The sequence below is a fragment of the Micropterus dolomieu genome, linkage group LG20 (genome assembly GCF_021292245.1).
Source record: "Micropterus dolomieu isolate WLL.071019.BEF.003 ecotype Adirondacks linkage group LG20, ASM2129224v1, whole genome shotgun sequence".
Lineage (NCBI taxonomy): Eukaryota > Metazoa > Chordata > Actinopteri > Centrarchiformes > Centrarchidae > Micropterus > Micropterus dolomieu.
Window position 1 is genome coordinate 20,000,548 of NC_060169.1, and position 18,154 is coordinate 20,018,701.

The window sequence follows — 18,154 nt, forward strand, 5'->3', positions numbered from 1 at the left end:
TTCAAAGTAAAGGTCCAGTCCGATCGATGAGCCTCAGAGACGTTTGGGCAAATTTTCATCTGATAAATATAAAGTAAGTATAAAGGAACATTTCACACAGCAGAAATTAAGGAAATGTTAAATAGGACAAAAATAAAACTACTCACGGTAAAAATTATAGATACAAAAGACATCACTCAGATTACATCACTACTATGATATGAGAAACTAAAAAATAATTGAGTTTGAATTACAGCATGCTAAGGTCAGAGTTTGGACTTGAGTAAAATAGCATATCAAAATGTTTAATTTTTACTGACACAAAACGGCTTAGTTATTAATAACCATCTCAAAGTGGTGACTTTGTAAAAATTTGTGATTTTATCTTAATTGGAAACTATTTTGATAATCGTCATAAAAGTCATTTCATGGTTCCAGCTCCACAAAGTGAGGATTTACTGCTTTCCCTTTTAATTAGTTGATTAACTTAAAATTTTGTACTATTAGATCAACAAAACAATGTGATGGTGTCACTTTGGGATCTGGGTTACTGTGATGGCATTTCTCACTAGTTTCAGAATATAACAAACCAAACAATCAATTGATAAAACAGATTAATCCATAATGAAAATTATTTAATGGTAATAATATCATTAGTTGCAGTCCCATATAAAATAGTTAAAAAATTAGTTCCACCTCAACCAACTACAACAGCAAAATCCTGCTTCTAAATCACTGCATGAGTAAAAATAAACTAATGAAATAATAACATTTACAGGGAACATTTTTCTGCATTTAGTACCAACAGACCTACTTTAACTAATGTTCCTAAATATACTTGCATACATTTTCATGCAGACAACCACTCACACTCACATCCACACCTAAGGACAATTTTGGAGACACCAATTAATCAATCCTGCATGACTTTGGATGGTGGGAGGAAGCCGGAGCACCCGGAGAGAACATGCAAACTCCACACAGAGAGGCCGGGGCAACCGGGGTTCGAACCCACGACCTTCTTGCTGTGAGGCGACAGTGCACCACCGCGCCGCCCCTTCTACCACTACTTAAATGATTTAAACTCAAGTTGCAGGAAGCTGCACTCTCCGCTAGGTGGCGAACTGTAGCTTCTTCTGCCAGAATTCAGAGGAGAAGAAGAAGAAAGCTTTCATGCTGCACACAGGTCAACTTGGCGTATCTTGTGTTTTTGCCTCTGTGTTTTTCTGTCTGTCTGTTTGGTGATTCCACTTCGAATAAACTGCTTCCTCGGTGAGTTATGAATGTTACAGAATCGCCTCTAAACCAACTTAAAATGTTATGTGTACGTTGTATTCAGATAAACGGTGAGGAAACGGTCAAGCTAGCAGGCGCTTTGTGATTACAACCGGTCTGTATTTTTCAAAATAAGACTCATTAAAATGTAATTACTTCTATTTGAAAAAAGTTTTGCAGTCAGTGAAAACAATCACCTTTGTAATGCACAATAGTTTGTTTGACCATAGTGCACATTATTGTGGCAGACTAATGATTCTATTGAGTTCATGCTGATTGATTAATTGAAGTATCTATCCTAGTGCAGAATATAACGTTGGTCCAGTGCAGCCAGCAACACAGCAGTTATCTTGCACTGTGTATAGGGTAGTTACATCCATGCAGTAAGTTATGCTTAAAGTTTTGCAGGAACATGTAACATTCAACAGAGCACAGGAGATGCAAAAGGATAAAAAGATTCGTACATTATAATTCTGAGTTAGCAGATAAAGTGTCTTGGATAACACGACTTTACTCTTCTTCTTCTTTAGGATCATCTTGTGTCTCAAAATTGGAATTTCATATAAAATAAGTCATGTTTAGAAGAAGAATACCCTTCACACAGATGGCCTTCGCCACACTGCTTGGAGTCGCAGGTGGTATTTATATCTACAGACCGTATTTTGAGCCGGTGCTGAAGACCTCAGGACAGCAAAACCAGGATGTGCCAAAGCAACAGGATGAATCAGACTGAAGTATTTCATCACTCCCAGGAAATACCAGAAGAACTAGATCCGAGGCTGCTGAAGGCCAAAACAAAGACAATGCCAGCATGGATAAATTCATGCATCTTTGTAGTTCCTCATATGATTATTAATGTACAAAAATAAAATATTTAATAATTTGACCTCCTAAATTATCATTTTTTTAAATGTCACATGTCATTATACATCTCTGTATTCATTTCCAAAGCTTACAGTGGGAAGTACTTTAAAAATAACCTCACATTTGTCTTACATATTTTTGCTTGGAATTGAATTGAATTGAATTTTTGAATTGAAATCTTTATTTCGAACATGCAAGAGAAAGTATATAAAAAAAATAAAATAAAACAATGTTTAAAAACATAGGAGAAAAAGCTGTCCCCTGAACCAAATATGTTTGTATCATCTGCAAATAATACAAAATTCAATACTTAAGGTACTTTACAAATGTCATTGATATATAATAAAAATAACTTTGGTCCCAACACTGACCCCTGGGGGACACCACAAGCCATGCCCAGACATTCAGATGAATAATCTCCCATCTTCACAAAATGTTGTCTGTCTCTCAGATAACTATAACAGATGAGCAGCAAACAAACTTCAATCACATGTGCGAAAAGGAATCGGAAGAAGTAATACCTTATATACTCCTATCCCTTTAATTCTTACATTCCTTTAAATTACAATATTTATATTTATTATTATGTTGTTATATACATACATACATATATATATACACATGCACACATATTTTTTTATATACACAATATTAAAGTGACTACTGATAAGTATTTATTTATCTAACCTCGATTATGTACTTATTCAAACAGCAAAAAATACAAAAACCCCCCCAAAAAACAAAACAAACAAAAGACAAAAAAACAAAAAACAAAGGAGCACTCCTACTTTTACTACAGTGCTTCTCGATACCTGCTGAAAATAATTTCTTTGTACATTTTTTTGAAAAGGAATATGTTTGGGCATTGCTTTAGGTTCTCATTTAGTTTGTTCCACAATTTAACTCCGCAAATTGATAAACAATCTTTTCCTTGTTGTTCTAAATCAATTAGTCTTAAAATTTCCCCTTCCCCTTAAAAACGTACCCTCCCTCCCTCTCAGAGAACATCTTTTGTATATTCCCAGGCAATAGGCTACTTCTTGGTTTGAACATGAATACTGCAGTTTGATATTCAATTAGATCATGGTATTTTAGAAATTTAGATTGTAGAAATAATGAATTTGTATGAATCCGACATGGCTCTTTTTTGCATTATGACTAGTGGCTGTAGTGAATGTTGATGAGTGCTTCCCCAAACCTCTACACAGTAATTCAAATAAGGTAACAATAGTGAACAGTACAGGATTTAAGATCCAGAATGTGCTTAGCTCTTGCTAGGACTGCAATACTTCTGGACAGTTTGGTTTTGATGTGTTTTATGTGAGGCTTCCAGCAAATCTTGTCATCTATGATCACTCCAAGGAATTTATTTTCATGTACTCTTTCTATGTTCTATTTTAACACCCTCTATCTGTATCTGTGCTTGATGATTTGACTTACAGTTTCCAAATACCATGAATGTAGTTTTACTCAAATTTATTGATAACCTGTCTATGTCAAACCATTCTTTTATTTTCTTGAATTCTGAAGTGATTGATTCCCAGAGTTGCTGTAAGCTGTCCCCTGAACCAAATATGTTTGTATCATCTGCAAATAATACAAAATTCAATACTTCAGATACTTTACAAATGTCATTGATATATAATAAAATTAACTTTGGTCCCAACACTGACCCCTGGGGGACACCACAAGCCATGCCCAGACATTCAGATGAATAATATCCCATCTTCACAAATTGTTGTCTTTCTTTCAGATAAATACTTACACAGTTTAGAACTAACCCCCTGATCCCGATTTGTTCCAGTTTACTGATTAATATTTCCTGATTTATTGTGTCAAATGCTTTTTTAGATCAATGAATACCCCAACTGTTATCCTCGTTTTTACTGGTTACTTAATGGGTACAATATTTCCCTCTGAAATGTAGTGGAGTCAGAAATAAAAAGAACCAGAAAATGTAAATACTCAAGTAAATTAACGACCTCAAAATTGTACTAAAATAGTAAATGTAACGTTTCTTTTCACCACTGAAATGTAACGTTAGTCCTGTTTGTTACTGGTGGCTGTCAGAAAAAAAATAGTGGTGGGAAAACTAGAAAGTACAATATTTCCCTCTGAAATGTATTGGAGTAGAAGTATAAAGTAGCATGCAATAAAAATACTCGAGTAAAGTAACTTGAGGAGCTTAAATGTTCTTAACCGTAAGTAACGGCTGTTGTTTCCCCTTTAGCTAACTACAGGGGAAACACCAGCCGTTAGTACTACATGAGCTATCTGTGAGTAAGTTAATGTAACAGCCGTGAGCGGCGTGAGGAGGAGCTGTTTCTCAACAGCACGACAACCCCGGAGAGGGAAGGTGGTGTTCAGTGTTAATGAAGTTGGTCTCATGTCAACTAATGGAGCAGATGCGACGGAGAAAGTAAAGTCTGCAGTTATTCACCTTTCAGAAACGTCTTCAACGGTCACTTCTAACCACTATTTTAACACCACGACACAGTGCGCAGCAGCAACGCCCCGGGGCTGGTAAGTATGTTAGTTAAGTTTGTTTCCAGGAAATGTCTGCCGAAGAAATGCGTCTGTAGCATCTGTCAGGAGTTAGCGAGAGTTTTCTTTTAACTTTAATTCACTCGATTGTTTGCGTTAGTGCGAAACTTGGCAGTCCACAAACTGCTTTTAAAATTCACGTAGTCAAAGACCGTTAGCGTTGGGAAACATTTTTACACCTGCTTTATCCTCTTCTCACAGTTGTTAGCTTTTTCCACACTTGCTCAATAATTGTTACAGACCACTGTTTCTACTACAAGTAAAACTTGGTCCCTCAGCAGGACTTAGTTATTAACATTTATCAAAGAGCTCAGCCATGTTTGGACCCATGTAACGTTAGGCTGCAATATTTGTGACAGAGGAAGCTGGGAAGTTTACATCCAGTGTGGTGTTCTTAGCAGGATCCATATCTGATTATTTGATCACCAGTCAGAGCCACATGAGGACCAGCTGAGGGCCATTAGATCGTTTATTGGTTTCAGTTAATCGATTTGAGTGTTAATTTGTTTGTGTCTCAGTTGCAACTGCAACCTTACACTGCCTGGTGCTGCTGCTGCTGCTGCTGCAAGTTATTTTAATGACTAGACAGTTACCAGCCTACATATTGTCCATATCTGATCACTTGATTTTATTCTGAGATCCTTGCACTTCATTATAGTGTTACACTTGTGCTGCACCCTTTCAAGTTTATGGTATGTGCATATCCGGATTTTCCAGAGGAGCTGCCGGGCCTCTTTGTTGGACAGCTGCCCAGGGTGGGTCTTCCACTTCTCCCTGACAAATGATTAAAGCTGCTTTTTGTTTGCTGGTCTGCATGGGTGGTAGTATTTGCCTGGCAAACACAGCTAATAGGTTAACTCCCACTGCAACAAGATATATTAAGGTACTTGTGCTTTATTTAAACTTTATCTAAACAGAAATGCCTCCATTGAGATAAAAAAAAGAATTCTTTCAAGAGGCCCTGGCCAAAATATGCAGAAATAAGTATAAGCTACAGACAAACGGGCAGATAACAAAAAAATGCCACACAGTCAGAATTAAACAGAAATGCAGCTGTTAAACGTGGTGTAGTCCTGTTTCCCTGTGAAAAAACTTTCTCACACTCATATCAGCCGATACAGAAATGGATTTTATTCATGAAGTCATAGTGCAAAAGCTGGTACAACATGGGTTCATGTATTCAGACATCCTTGTACTAAGGTAATTAAAGCAACATTGTGTAAGATTTTGTACATAAGCGTTTTTTTATGATTTCATTACTAATGATCAAAAACTAGCAGGTCGACAACTTTGCTAACACAGCCAAACATTAAGTGTGACAACACAACGCATCGCAGTATTACTTACTCGTCCAAGAGAAAGAAAGCCTGCTCGACATCTTGTAGCCTTTCATTTCACGAAACTCTCGCCAGTGTCGGGCAGCCCCTTGCCTTGGTCACTCTCACCTCCGCTATTAGCTAACATTATGTCCATGGAGGCTGAGGAACCTGGTTATGTAGCTTGCCCGGCGCTCTCCAGCAGCTGCAGCAACATAATGTTGCTTGAAAACCATATTAAAATAAATTATGATGTGATTTTTGAGGGGATTTGTACCAAACAAAGATGTATTCTTGAGTCTCTAGAAGATGATGTTTTGGCCAGGACATCTCTGCAGCATTACAAGAGTTCATTCAAAATGATATTTTGACACATATATCACCTTTAAACAAATATTGTACCTCCTGAGATTTTTTTGAAAATTGCAGAAGGCCAATTTGCAATTTTCATAATATTTTGATCAATTGTTCAGTCCTAATCCGGTCTCTTGCTCAGCAACTCTCTTTTTCTCTTCCTCGCGTCACCGAGCTAGCTTCTATATTGTACATCATATATTACTTCTGATAGCTAGCTTGCTGAAGAGTTTTGGTGATGTGTGACATGGTGCTGTAAAGCATTATACCGTTCATCATGCACCCTGGGCCGGAGTGGCAATGACAGAGATGCCATTCTCCCTATCATAAGTCAGTGTACCATCAAAATGACTTTGACGCTGTTAAGCTACAATTCCTACATAATGTTGCTTTAAGAAGTTTTTAAAAGAAGGCCGTGATAGTCAGTTTATGATAGGGCCGCACTCTGGGCCAGATTAACCCACTAGGGGGCCACAGGGCAAAAAACGCACTGCGGGGGACCTATTGAATACAGTTCTTTGATCAATATCATCAGTTACATTAGTTCAGCAAGCTGCCAAGTGCATTTTTAAGATCTACTTCTCTGATCAGATGGTGTGACATTGTTACACTGTACCAGCTCACAAACTTTGTTTAGATATCAGAATTGGTATTAGGAGAAAACATTTTAAATTGTTGCATTTAATGTTTCCAGTAGGACAGCTGTACTAAGTGACATACTCCCATTAAAAATAAAACCCTAATATGTTAGTTGCCAGTAAAGCAAAATAGATGCTGATAAAGCTGATATTGTCTGAAACACTCAATACTTTAATATATTATTGCATCTCTATGAATTAAGAATAATATACACACCTCTACATCATTCTGTCACATGTCAGGATAATCATCAGTTGTATGTTTCTGTTGGTGCGGTGCCAGACATTGTTTTTGTTGTTGTTAATGATGCCAACAAATTTGGTTAAGTTAAGCGTCACACTTAGTTTTAGACTGCTATTTAAATGCTGCTTGCGAGACCTTTCCACTTAGAGAGCACTGTATTACATTACGTCTTAAACCTGTAGTACAACAGGGCCCCGCTTGTTATCTGTTAAAAGGTTCTGGGAAACATGAGACTGTCCAGTGTTAATTCTCCTTAACCCAAATTAGTTGAACTCGCCTGCTTTTCTAGAGCATAAAAGGCAATTAGGGAAAGTGAATATATTAAGAAGGTAATTGGCAGACCATGCAACCACAGGATCTACAGCAAAGAAGTCTCAGAGAGGTCTTCTTGCCAACTTTTAATGCGTTCTTAATGTCAGCTCTTTTCCACCTCTTTGACATGAAAGCAGTGTGATTACATTTCAGTTGGAGAGGTCTACATCCAGAAGTGTAGGCCAGGGTAGGGTCATTGTTGTTTCAGGAAGGTTTGTGTAAGGTGGTAGTGAGGATATGACTTGTTCTTCTTTTGGATTGTTTACTGCACTCAGCTTTTTCTTGCCTAACACAGCGGAAGATCATACTCTGCCATCATAGCTCACTTCCTTTTTACAGCTGATAGGACTGCAAAGTGTAATATGACCAATAAATATTTGTATAGCACATTTCATACAAGAAACGCAGCTCAAAGTGCTTTATAATAAAGAAACACTTCACATGCTTCATATGAAAAGAGACATAAAGAACATAAACAGGGATAGGGTGCCATAATTAATGGAAAATAAGATGGAAAATTAAACACACTTGATGATGATAATAATAATAAAAATCAAGATGAAAAAAATAAATAGAACATAAGATTTTAGTTTTTTACAGAGCTTTGTGTATTAGACATATTATACATGGGCATTTACTTTACTTTCATTAAAACATTCACTTAATAGTTGCATCATAGCATTATGCTATTTCTTGTTTTTGATTGGCTCAATGAGGTGTCGTCTGATTAGCCTGATAATAATCTGCAGAAATCTGCTGACACACTGCATCTGCAGCGGTGTGGTTTTGCTTGACTGTATCATTTCTGTGACCTGTTTTCAGTGGCACAGAAATCATAAAGTTTTTCTGCCAGGGGTAGTCAATAATGTCAGTAACTTGGGTAAAGCAATGTTTAATCTGAAATGAGGAGTTGTGACAAAGTTAGAAAAAGTACGCTGTATGGCTCCTTAGTGTACATTTTTTGTTGACGTATATTATATTAAAAAGTATGAATAGGCCACCTTTTTTTTCACAGTAGACACTTGGACTTGTCGTAGCAGGAGAAGTTCATGTGTTACTAATGAGTGATGCATCAGTTTCATTAATCGTCCAATTAGCCAACACGCACAGTGCCAGGACCCTCGCCTAAATGTGATGCAGCCATACTTAATGTTATTAATTACACCTGTGCTGTGACCTGTGACAAGCAATTGCCAGTTTATTAGGTACACCTAGCTCAAACTAATGCAATCTACAGAACAGGAGGTGTTTGTTTATTTCAGAGCTCCGCTGTCGTCCATGCAAATGAGGTGGACAAAATTTTAGGAACATGGCTCAGTACAAAGCAATACAGTTCAGCAGCACCACAAACTACAGCCTCCAAAATGATCATAATGTTGAATCGGCACCTGTTTCAACAAAAACTGAACTTTTTAAGTTATAACCTTCATGATGGTAGTGTCTTTCTTGGATGTTGTTCCAGACTGCATTAGTTTTAGCTATGCATTTCTAATAAATTGGCAACTGCGTGTACACACATCAGTGGGCCTTTTTGAACAGAAGATAAGAGGAATGTTGTTTAATGAAAGATCAAATGTGGCAGGAAGTTGTAATTTCTAAGCTAATTAGCCGATTTGCGCGGATATCATGATGAGAGCAGACAGACTGTATCTTTACAGTCTCGCTCTGGGCTACAGTGCTTAAGAACCTTTTTATAGCGGGTATGTGCCTCCCTAATGGCTACATCCTTTTTCTTTCATTAATAACAGAGTGGGGTAGGAATTTAAAACACAGCCATCCAACCTGAGCTTCTTTTAGCAGTCCTGATGGAAACACCTATGGCTTTTGAAAAGTATAAATATAAACTTTGTTTATAACTTTTAACCTACCCGAGTCAAAACAGGCCCACAAGCAGGAATGTGGACTTCATAGTTCTGGGATTCGGTGGTCTTCACTCACCGTTTATCAGTGCTTGTGGCAGCTGTTTCTATCATAGTGCATTTATCATGGATATTGATTTTGCACGAGACCTTAAGCTGCTTACAGCTTCTGATCAAAGGTTTACTGGGGGTTACAGCGTAAGAATGTAAGACTTGTCTGAATACTTTTCTACACACTGGTCATATGATGCAACTCCGCTTTCTTTCTTAAAATGTTTTGACCAGGATTGGTCAAGTGAAAATGTTTCATCCAGTAGGTATCATAGTGTGGTTCTCATTGTCTAAGTGTAAGAAAAAATGTGCCCGTACACTTTTTAAAGTCCTTTAAAATCAACTTGTAACCCAAAATGTGTACAACAAGCTATTAATCTGTAGAGCAAAATTACAACAGCTCTCTTTCCATAGTGATAGTGAACACTAGACAGTTGAGTGTTGTTGAGTCTGTTTTGGTTTGTGACTTTGGCTGGAGAGAGACTGAGGAATTTAAAATGCTTCCTGTCACTGTGTCAGCAAGATGAAACCGCCCTTACGTTACATACATTAGTCTGCAATGCCGTCAACTGTACAAGTCTACATCTGGAGGTATTGCATAATATTAGGAAAGTGTAAAAAATGTTTCTGTATTTCTAACTCAAGCAGTGACTTAAGGTTAAACTACACAGTCTGCACCAAGCCTGTTTAATTTATTCCTTTTAAGTTGTGTGGGAGAATGTGGAAAATGAATGCTAAGCCTACATCCTGTCACTGACACATTTTCTCTGGTACTTCAGATTATACGAAATACGAACGAAAACTTATTTCCACATAATAACTGTTGCAGCATTTATTGCAACTGACTCCTTTTGTGTCATAGGCCAAAAGGGTGCTCTGCAGAAACAGTAACACTGAAAGGACCAATAACATTATTTATTATTACTATTTATTATCGTTACATTAAGTGTGGGAAGATCTCCCTGTGCTGTGTGTGTGTGTGTGTGTGTGTGTTATTGGCTTGTTGTACCAATGTAATGGGCTTAGAGTATCAGTGTGGTTAAATCTTAAGGTTTGCATCTGTAGCAGGACATGATGTTCCTCTCGTAAAGACAAATATCCTGTAGCATTTGCTTTTATGGCTGTTGTCAGTTGACCTGCAGCATAGTGAGGATGGAAGTCATGTAAAGATGAGAGCCAGTACTGCAATTAAATGTTAAATACATACTGTTAAATCAACCAGTTGGACTGGAAAGACGACATTTGCGCTCTACAATCCTACTGTGTATTCAACATAGTATAAGAAGTTTTGACTGAATGATCTCCAGTAACTTGAGAGAAGAGATCTACACAGCCGTAGTGTTGCCTGATTGGCGCTCCTCTCACGGCTGTGGGGGTATGTACTGGACTGGATTGACTCACTCTCCCTCCCTCTCCTGTTAAAGTAGGACGACTCACCCTGTTATCATTGTCATTAGTGCATGGAGGTTATTCCAAGCTTAGCGTCATCCAACTTAAACAGGACTAGAGGTATAACCAGTCAAACACCGTGTGAGCTTGTGCAGGGCCTTGAGTTAACCGTGGTGACTATATAGTGCCCTCAAGACATCCCCACAATGAATGGCAGGGTTCCCACACGTCCTGGGAAACCTGGAAAAACTGGAAAACCGTTGACCAATTTTCCAGTCATGGAAAACGCATGGATAAATGAGAGAAAAGTTTAAATCTTGTGTTGTCCTTTAAAATTATTTTAGCATTATGTTGGAGTTGCTTGGTTAAGATGCGGAAGCGTTGTGAACACACGAGTCGCATCACACGGTAGCACAGGTTGGATGCCATTAGTTGAAGTGACAGAAACTTTTTAGTTTTAATTTGCTATCATTGTCTCTTCAAATGCAATTCTACATTACATGACATGAAGCTTTTTAGCCGTAGCTCACAGTGGGTTGTAAGTAGCTTCATTAGTAAAGGGGCTAACTTATGGTGTGATGTGATGATATGGTTTGATTCAATTTTCTATTGTGATGCGTTACATTACTTTTGATATTTGCAAACCTTGGAAACAGTCCCAGTTTGTTGACTGTATTATAATTCCATATCAATACACCAAGTTTGTTGTGAATTTTAAATGAAATGTGGCGTCATGACAGTGGTTCAACGGACGTACAGAGGGTAACATCAGAAATAGCCTTTTGTACTGTTACACTGCATTTGGGCTAAGGACCACAGTGATTTTTAGAAAGTCATACCAGCTAGATCATCACTGAAAATGTCCTGGAAAAAGATTTCTAGTAAAGGGCGTGAACCCTGGATGGGGAAAAAATTAGTGTATGTATATTTTTCTTGTCAACAAATCTCATGAAAAGACCCAAACCGGCATTACTTTAGTCTCCTCCTTAACTCTCTCGAACTTCCTTACCCTGTCTGAAATCTTTAAAAACTGGCTACAAATATATAGTGCATTTCTTGGGGACTATTTTCAGGTGCAGATGAATACACATTTGGTGTGGAGTGAGTATTTACAGCAGCACAACTGTATGGCAGATTGATTGAAATAAACTAATATTTAGCTTTACAGTTTCACTGTCTTCACTGCGTCAGTTAGGGAATAGAATAAATACAGTTTCATTTTGAGGTTTATTTCTTTGCCAAATAGTGTGACTGTTGTTTGACTTGAGTTGTTTTGGTTGTGTGTTTCAGAAATTAAGCACTCGCTATGTCTGATGGGGACTATGATTACCTCATCAAGTTCCTAGCCCTTGGTGACTCTGGCGTGGGTAAAACGAGCTTCCTCTACCAGTACACGGATGGCAAGTTTAACTCCAAGTTCATCACTACAGTTGGAATAGACTTCAGAGAAAAAAGAGTGGTAAGAAAAACATTTCTCAAGCCAGCCTTGGATTTGTTGGGATTTTCCTTCATTCATTACTTCAATAAAAGCACACAGGGATTTCATGCTCTGCACTTCTGATGTAACAGTTCCTTGTGTCTATGTGTGCTACAAGCATTTATGGCTTTCTAATTAGGGGCTTGCATGCATTCCCACACCATTAAGTAACTCTTGTGATAAAAGACTAATCATGGATGTTGCGACAGAAGTAATGACTAATGTTGGTGAATGGCAGGCAGCACCCTCCTTAAGAATAAACACTTCATACCATTAGCAAACAGCTGAGCAGTGTTCGTATTTACTCAATATTCACTCTTTAATGCTGCTGACCTCCAGCTCAAACAATGTAGCCTGAAAAAGTTATAGTATATGTATAACGAGATGGATACACCAATACATGTCCATTGGTCAGAGGCATACAGCTGCTAGCAACTACTTTTAAGTGTTTTAAACACAATGTTTAAGCTTCAACATGTTTCAGTAGCTGCCTTTGCTGGCTACGGAAGAGTGTTTATTGCGAAAGTGAAATAAGTTACTTCTTGGCAGTTAAGTCTGAGGACTTTTATAAGTTACTACCCAGACTGTGAAACCTCAATTACAAAATTTCTACAAGCAGCCAGCGTCCAGTTTACCACGAAACACCTGATTAATGCTGCTGCTAATCTTTTATAATAAACTCAAATCAGAGAGAGCTTTTTCATGTGTGGATTAAAAATGTTTGGAAATAAGCCAAAATAAAGTTGTTTATCAGAAAGGAGATTTTAAACCACTGAAATACAAGTAATTGTAAAATGTAATTGTTGTGGAGGAATAAAAGAGATATAAGGCTGATAGTGGATGTTTTGATTATTACTGATTATTGGCATACAGATAGAAAAAACAAATGTTCAGCGACAGCATGCTTGCACACACTATGACCATAGACTGTGTATAAAAAGACTATGACTCACACTTAAATATACGAATATGCATAGTTATTTTATAGTTACCTTAATCATTAAATGTGTATATGTATATCTTATTTTTCTCCTCTGGAACCTTATTATGCTGCTGTCTGGGCCAGGTCACCCTTGTAAAAGAGAACACTGATCTCAACGTGTCTTACCTGGTTAAAGTTGGATAAAATAAAAAAATAAACGATGGCATTTGGTGTCTCTCATCAGAGACCTATTTAGAATTTTTTTTTAAATTAATTAGAGCAGCTGGATGGACGTTGCCAAGCATGTCTAGTCATTCTTGTTTTGTTTTTTCTAAACTAAACTCTATTTTACAAGTTCCCTCTTTCAAGCCGTCATTAGCAACAAGCTGTCTTCACACCACACGTTCGATCCAGATCGAAATTTGATGTTTTTGTTATTAACTATGTTGTTAACTGTTTATATCAGATTTATGATCGGTTAAATTTAGCGCAGAGAACATCCAGTCACTTTGACTTCACTTGTCTCTGTTTGACTCAGGTATACAAATCAACGGGTCCAGATGGATCTACAGGTAGAGGACAGAAGATCCACATGCAGCTGTGGGACACTGCGGGACAGGAGAGGTACATGAAGCACTTCTAACACTTTCTCACCTTGCTCAGCCCTGGTCTTGTCTTCAAGTTGTTTTCAAATGTGTCTTTTCCACGATTAATTACACTTTTCATGAAGTGTTTTATTTGTCTTTTCTGAATGGTGTCAGGTTTCGGAGTTTGACGACGGCCTTCTTTAGAGATGCAATGGGTTTCCTCCTCTTGTTTGACCTCACAAATGAACAGAGTTTCCTCAATGTCAGAAACTGGATGAGTATGTCCTCTGATATATCACAGTAAACATACACGTATAGTCATTAAACTGATGATTCTATCAAAAAAAATAGTTCAGATTCAAGTGCACAGGAGATTTGATATTAACTTCCTTGTTGACCACCGAAACACTTCCAGTGATTGATGACCAAACACTTGTAGAATTGAAACAAGGGTGTAGTTAGACCCAAAATATTGTGTAATAAATGTGTAATCTTCCAGTTATTAATTATTCTTTTTGACCTGAACTACTGCTACTACTGTGCTCAGGTGTCTTATTTCAGGTGAATATAATACACAATATATAAAATAATGCCTCTATCTTTCTCAGAAGTTAAGATAGTACACATTAAAACAGGGCTAAATACATAATAAATCGCTGAATGTGTCTTTCAGGTCAGTTACAGATTCACGCATACTGCGAAAGTCCAGATGTCGTTCTGTGTGGCAACAAATCTGACCTGTCAGATCAGAGAGCAGTCAGTGAAGAAGAGGCCCGTGAACTGGCAGAGAAGTACGGGTATGTCTCAGGTTTGATCCATCTGTACATGAACCTCTCCCTCAAGTGTTTGTCAAGAAGGCAGTGGCTGCGTTGTTTGCCAAAGTCTGTGCAGGAGAATGTCACATTAAATTGGTCCTCCTCGAAAAGCAAATATTTGTGCACATTTGTAAAATATCCTGCTCTGTCACTATTAGACACACCTTTTACTAAAAACACAGATATTGCACTGTAACAAATGTTTTACGACCTTCAAGGGAAGAACAAACCTCAGCATTAAATATAACCCAAACCTGACTCTGCTGGACTGTATGTGTTGTTTCTCATGATTGGTATCTTAAACTGTTTAGCCATTCACCTGTTATACCGTAAAGTTTTCAAAAACAACAGTGTCCAGCTGTTAAAGGTTCAGTGTGTAAGGTAATAAAATCATAATGGTTCATTATGTAAGGTCTTTATCCACTGAAAACATAGTTACGGATATTATATTGCATTTCTGTCAATACATCATCAAGGAAATGACTGAGCTGATTTATATCGTCAGTAGGAGTGAATGGGTTTGGGACTGAGCAACACAGAAGGCTGGGGAATGTGGAAAGTATTGAGAGAAAGACTAAATTTAGATTAGAAATTAGACAAATTAAATTATATAGATAAAATATAATTAAAATTTAAATAAATAGAATAACTATCCTTTTTTTCTCTTCACCTAAACAATTGTGTTGTATTGTAACTGGTAGCAGCAGTCTGTGCACCCGTGTTTGATAACAAACAAATAAGTATTTTCTTCAATGCAGAATCCCATACTTTGAGACAAGTGCTTCAAACGGGCAGAACGTCAGCCTGGCTGTGGACGTCTTGCTGGATCTCATCATGAAGAGGATGGAGCGATGTGTTGACAAGTCCTGGATCCCTGATGGGACCGTCCGAGCTAATGGACCCACGAACCCAGACCTCTCACAGGCCTCTGATAGGAGCAAATGTGCATGTTAGACTAATGATGAGCCATTTTGGTGACATGTCTGTGTTGATAATAGTGGTGAAAACATAGGAAGATAACCAAGTTTAACACACACACACACACACACACACACACACACACACACACACACACACACACACACACACACACACACACACACACACACATTTTTGTGTTAAATGTGTGTGTGTATATTTATGTGCCCATAGCCCCACCAACCAGTGCATTACTGATGTACTTTGATTTACATGCTGTATTATTTGTCAGTTCAGAGTTAAGTGCCTTTTTGAACATGGGCATTTCATTTCAATTCATATAATGGGTCTTTTGAATAATTAATTAATATTGAAGTGTGGGATATTTATTTGTTATGATGCCTAGCTGAAATGTCCGATTTTAGTCATCAGCTGGATAAGCTGATTATATTTTCAGATAGAAACTTTGTGCTCCAAGTCGCAGTGAAGTGAGCCCTGCCAGGTGTGCTATAAATATACTGTTAATACGCTTTACTTGCTTTAAGGTTAGTGAAGAATTACACTGCAGTTAACTCAAGAAAGAAGCCACTTCTGTTTTTCGTTCTACAGTCAGATAAACATTCACTGTGATACCTGCAGTCAGGCTTTGATGGCAGAGAGAAATTTGCTATGGATGTACTTTAAGAAATTTAAGGTCGCCAGTTACGTGCTACTGATGCTCTACTGAATGTCTAGCTACAATCTCACCGGTTTAATGGACACTTAACACTCATGTTTTTTCTTTTCTAAATTGATGTGCTTGTTTGCCTCCAAAATGTGAATTAAGGAAGACAGTTTGAATAAGTCATCTACACCTCATAATGTACAGCGACACGTTTGGCCAATTACAAATACTGATGCTCAGTAGTTTGATAAGAGGAATAAATGTGTCATAAAAGGCGAAAGTAAAAACTGAGCAGGAACTCAGGTAATTCATACTGCTGTATTAGAGTCTCAAAGCAAAAATAAGCTTGATATATTTTAAAGAAAGAAATAAAAATCCCTGTGATGGATTGGCGACTTGTCCAGGGTGTACCCCGCCTCTCACCCGATGTCAGCTGGGATTGGCTCCAGCCCCCCCCGCAACCCTGTACACAGGATAACCGGTTGAAGATGAGTGAGTGAGTGAGAAATGTAAATGCAAAAAAAGTATCTCTTGTGCATTTTTGGACTGTTTGAAAAAGGGTGTTATTTGACTTCTAAAATCTATTTGGAGACATCTAATGAAAGTTCAGTCAATTACATTTTAATTCAGTGCTTCAGGTTTAAAAACATTATTCTCAGCAACTACTTAGAGATGTTTAAAACAACTGCCTACATGGTTCCTGCTGCCTCTCAATGAAATACATACAAATTTATGATTCTCATAGAGAGCCCCCATAGAGTCAATCTGTGTCAACATTGAGTAACCATCGTGAATTTAGTCCCCTGCATTGCTCATTTTTTAAATCATTATTCATTTGTAAAAGTGCCTTCACACCTTATGCCCAGGCCCTAGATGATAAAAATATATGAGAATATTTGTCATTCCAGGGGTTCCCACTGTGTTTTATAGGTAATGGGCCGCCTCGCCTGAAACAATGATCATTTTTGCAGCAGTAATAGAAAATATATACATTTTTATGAAATAAAACAATAAACTTCAGGGTAAATGAGCCGAGTTGCTATCTCAAACAGCAAATCCTCCATTTTAATAGTGGCTATTGTTTAGGCCGTTGTCTACTGATTTAATATAAGACCAGATGTATCAGGGTGAAACCTGAAAATCCAAGCAGTACATGTGGTGAAAAGAGCTGTTAGGTGCTTGAGGGCCGCTCCACTGCTGACCTAACATTACAGGATGGAAAGTGTTTTGTTTCACGTATTAAAGTGACTGTGTTAATTAGGCAGTACACAGTAGGCTGTTGAAAACTCGTAAACCCAGATTTTTAGTTGGCAAAGATATAGTCATTAAGTTTGAATGCTCACCCTTTCACATCAGTTTATAATACTATATTTTATATTTTCCAAAAATGAAGAAGAGTATTTACACTTAGTAAAACACTGAAATGGTTTTGTAAGATTGTTTGTTCCAACTGTATTTAATAGTTTCACACACAAATCCCCATTATTTGTATTAAAATGTCAATTATACCTGTATAAAAAAGAGTATTTTTTTTTCCTACTCACTGATTCACAGTTCACAGAAAATCCATCACTAAAATTGTGTTTGATTATATTAGTAAGACTAAACTTGTGCCATACAGTTTCAAATGCAAAATATGTAAATGATGTCCAAAAATAAACATTTTATTTATGTATTCCTTGAAGCAGCATCTCATTTTATATAATCAATCTTCAAAATGTGGACTGAGTGTGGGTATAGGTTCAACTGTGCTTCAGCATTTTGTGATATAACAGCCTAAATTTGAAATGCTTTTACTAATTTATGTGCAAAACACTTACATTCTAGCTGACGCTTTTATGCAAAGCGAAAGCGATGCAATTGCTATACATGTCAGAGGTCGCACGCCTCTGGAGCAACGAGGGGTTAAGTGTCTTGCTCAGGGACACAATGGTGCATGTCTCCCA

The 18,154-nt window shown here is 37.5% G+C and overlaps 2 protein-coding genes across 3 annotated transcripts; both read left to right on the forward strand.

Moving 5' to 3' along the window:
- The first annotated feature begins 1,093 nt into the window (after positions 1 to 1,093).
- Positions 1,094 to 2,140, forward strand: LOC123959108 (protein PIGBOS1). The gene is made up of 2 exons (XM_046032989.1): positions 1,094 to 1,251; positions 1,785 to 2,140. The coding sequence occupies exon 2, from the start codon at positions 1,829 to 1,831 to the stop codon at positions 1,985 to 1,987; it is 159 nt and encodes a 52-aa protein (XP_045888945.1). The 5' UTR covers positions 1,094 to 1,251; positions 1,785 to 1,828; the 3' UTR covers positions 1,988 to 2,140.
- A 2,208-nt stretch (positions 2,141 to 4,348) lies between these two features.
- rab27a (RAB27A, member RAS oncogene family) lies at positions 4,349 to 17,883 on the forward strand. Of its 2 annotated transcripts, XR_006822258.1 has the most exons (7): positions 4,349 to 4,641; positions 12,116 to 12,284; positions 13,763 to 13,848; positions 13,986 to 14,089; positions 14,485 to 14,608; positions 15,385 to 15,672; positions 15,711 to 17,883. XR_006822258.1 is itself a non-coding variant. In XM_046033198.1 (6 exons), the coding sequence occupies exons 2-6, from the start codon at positions 12,132 to 12,134 to the stop codon at positions 15,578 to 15,580; spliced, it is 663 nt and encodes a 220-aa protein (XP_045889154.1). In that variant the 5' UTR covers positions 4,349 to 4,641; positions 12,116 to 12,131; the 3' UTR covers positions 15,581 to 17,883. The 2 variants fall into 2 exon arrangements, 1 of the variants encoding a protein (XP_045889154.1); XM_046033198.1 differs by having other exon boundaries at positions 15,385 to 17,883.
- The last annotated feature ends 271 nt before the right edge of the window (positions 17,884 to 18,154 follow it).